Raw genomic sequence first — 2,500 nt, 5'->3', positions numbered from 1 at the left:
TGTCGTCGTTGTCCTGAGGAAAAACAGAGAAACGCACTCCTGCCGCCCAGAGTATAAACCAGGAGCAACAAAACAAAGCGATAAACCAGCAACGGCCGATGCGCTTCAGGATTTTGCGCCGACCTCTGCTCTTAATTATTGGATTAGCTGAATAATGTCTTGATCAGACATTTGTATATGCACTGGCTGCGGACTGCAAGTGTCACACTAAATATTTTACTGTGCTCAAGGGCAGGAGTAAACCAACATCATTTCTAGAGCTGTCGGAAAAATAAATTAAGGTAACTGGTTGGAACAAAAAAAACCAGCTCGCACGCCTGGTATAAAGAAAATATCTCTGCCGCCGGAGACATCCGTTGCACATTGTCTTTTGCAGCGAGGCTCTGTCAGTGGACTATAAACTGGCCTTTAATTGCACCAGCGGTGCAAGAACATCGGCAGTGTCGGCACTGAGCGGACAGAATTACGCCACGTTCACTGCCGTAAATTGGGGAAAGTTGTGAGGCTTCCGACCGTCCCGCCCGGCTGACTCCACGGTCCCCCTACAGGCCTGCGGGCCCTGTGCCCACCGAGGGGCCAGCTTCTCCAGCTGCTAGTTTTGGCAGTCGATATGAAGTCGCGGTCTAGCCGTACCTGTATTTTCACTCAAAAAGCCCATTTTCCCATTAACCCTGCATTGCTCCGGGGGAGGATTGTCTCCTGCTTAGTCTAATCAATTATATGTTGCTCTGGATAAGAGCGTCTGCCAAATGCCATTAATGTAATGTAATGCTCTGTCAAGTGTCAGTTTGAAGCGGCATCAGTTAGACACACAGAGTTGCCAAAGAGTTGCCTTGAATGGCTGATTAGAGACCTCCACTAGCCTGGCTAGTGGCTCATTTTAGACCCATATTTAAGGTTTGCTAATGAATTCAGTAGAAAATGATCCCATCTGAGCGATTTGTTTCTTCGTCATAACCTCCCTTAGCCGGCTCCTTTTTTTTCCCCCCACCTGGCTCGCTACACAAAAAATGTGGGGACCCTCCTGTGGTGGTGGCCGGTACGGACAGGTGGGTCCGCAGGTCGTGGAGCATGCACTCATGTTTTGTTGCTCCAGAATCCTTCGGGGGGGCCTCCTGGCTCCTCACGCTTTCTGGGAGAATTTAAGGGGTTCGGAGCGTCCTCTGCCGGATGGATCTTCGGGTCAGGAGAGGTCTGCGGAGATGAGGATAGAACGGGGGATTGGAATGAGCCGGGTGACTGTGCGGCTCTGCGTAGGGTGGAGCAGGGGCTCCTGCTAGCACAGGAATGCTCCTCTGTGCTAATGCACTTTAAGACAGGGCTCATCAGATCATGGTCCTTGAGGTCTGAGAAATGCTGGTTCTCCGCCCTCCCTTTACCTGGGAGTCAGGTGTGTCCCACCCTCCCTTTACCTGGGAGTCAGGGGTGTCCACCCTCCCTTTACCTGGGAGTCAGGTGTGTCCACCCTCCCTTTACCTGGGAGTCAGGTGTGTCCACCCTCCCTTTACCTGGGAGTCAGGTGTGTCCACCCTCCCTTTACCTGGGAGTCAGGTGTGTCCACCCTCCCTTTACCTGGGAGTCAGGTGTGTCCACCCTCCCTTTACCTGGGAGTCAGGTGTGTTCACCCTCCCTTTACCTGGGAGTCCGGGGCGGAGACCGTCTGGCCAATCGGTAGCACTAATTGTTCAGCTTATTACCTGGGAGAAATGAAAAGCAGGGCCGGATTTGGATTTGGATTTGAGGGCGATGATGATGCTTTTTTGCAGCGTACCAGCAGCTGTACTTCATTCCCAGCTCTTGGGTGGTGGCATTTCCTGTATTCATAAGTTATATAATTTCTATGGTTGCTCTTTAGTGTAGGGGAGTGGGCATGCATGTTATTTGCATATCGACTGTTGTTGAGTGGCACGGATGGTGCAGTAGCACTGCCGCCTCACAGCAAGGAGGTCCTGGGTTCGAATCCCCGTCGGCCGGGGCCTCTCTGTGTGGAGTTTGCACGTTCTCCCCGTGTCTGCGTGGGTTTCCTCCGGGTACTCCGGTTTCCTCCCACAGTCCAAAGACATGCAGGTCAGGCTGACTGGAGAGTCTAAATTGCCCATAGGTATGAGTGTGTGAGTGAATGGTGTGTGTGCCCTGCGATGGACTGGCGACCTGTCCAGGGTGTATTCCTGCCTTTCACCCCAATGTCTGCTGGGATAGGCTCCGGCCCCCTGCGACCCTGTTCCCGGATAAGTGAGTTAGGATGATGGATGGTCAGCACTGTGTCATCGCCCCCTCCCGCCGTCTCTCTCTGTTTCCCAGGCGACGTTGGGAACTACTATTACGGACAAGGCCACCCCATGAAGCCGCACCGGATCCGGATGACCCACAACCTCCTGCTCAACTACGGCCTCTACCGCAAGATGGAGATCTACGTACGTTACCGCTCCGCACGTTCCCGCTCCGCACGTTACCGCTCCGCACGTTCCCGCTCCGCACGTTCCCGCTCCGCACGTTCCCG

The 2,500-nt window shown here is 53.6% G+C and overlaps 1 protein-coding gene across 1 annotated transcript in view; it reads left to right on the top strand.

The window, feature by feature from the left end:
- LOC133132752 (histone deacetylase 1-like) overlaps nt 1-2,500 on the top strand; it is a 15,160-nt gene that overhangs the window by 2,196 nt on the left and 10,464 nt on the right. The window contains exon 2 of the mRNA XM_061248443.1: nt 2,302-2,414. Within this exon, the coding sequence (XP_061104427.1) occupies nt 2,302-2,414 (113 nt within the window). The remainder of the gene's footprint in view (nt 1-2,301; nt 2,415-2,500) is intronic.

This window comes from Conger conger, chromosome 1, assembly GCF_963514075.1.
Source record: "Conger conger chromosome 1, fConCon1.1, whole genome shotgun sequence".
Taxonomy (NCBI): domain Eukaryota; kingdom Metazoa; phylum Chordata; class Actinopteri; order Anguilliformes; family Congridae; genus Conger; species Conger conger.
Note: the sequence above shows the minus strand (reverse complement) of the source record. Positions and strands in the feature narration are given on the sequence as shown.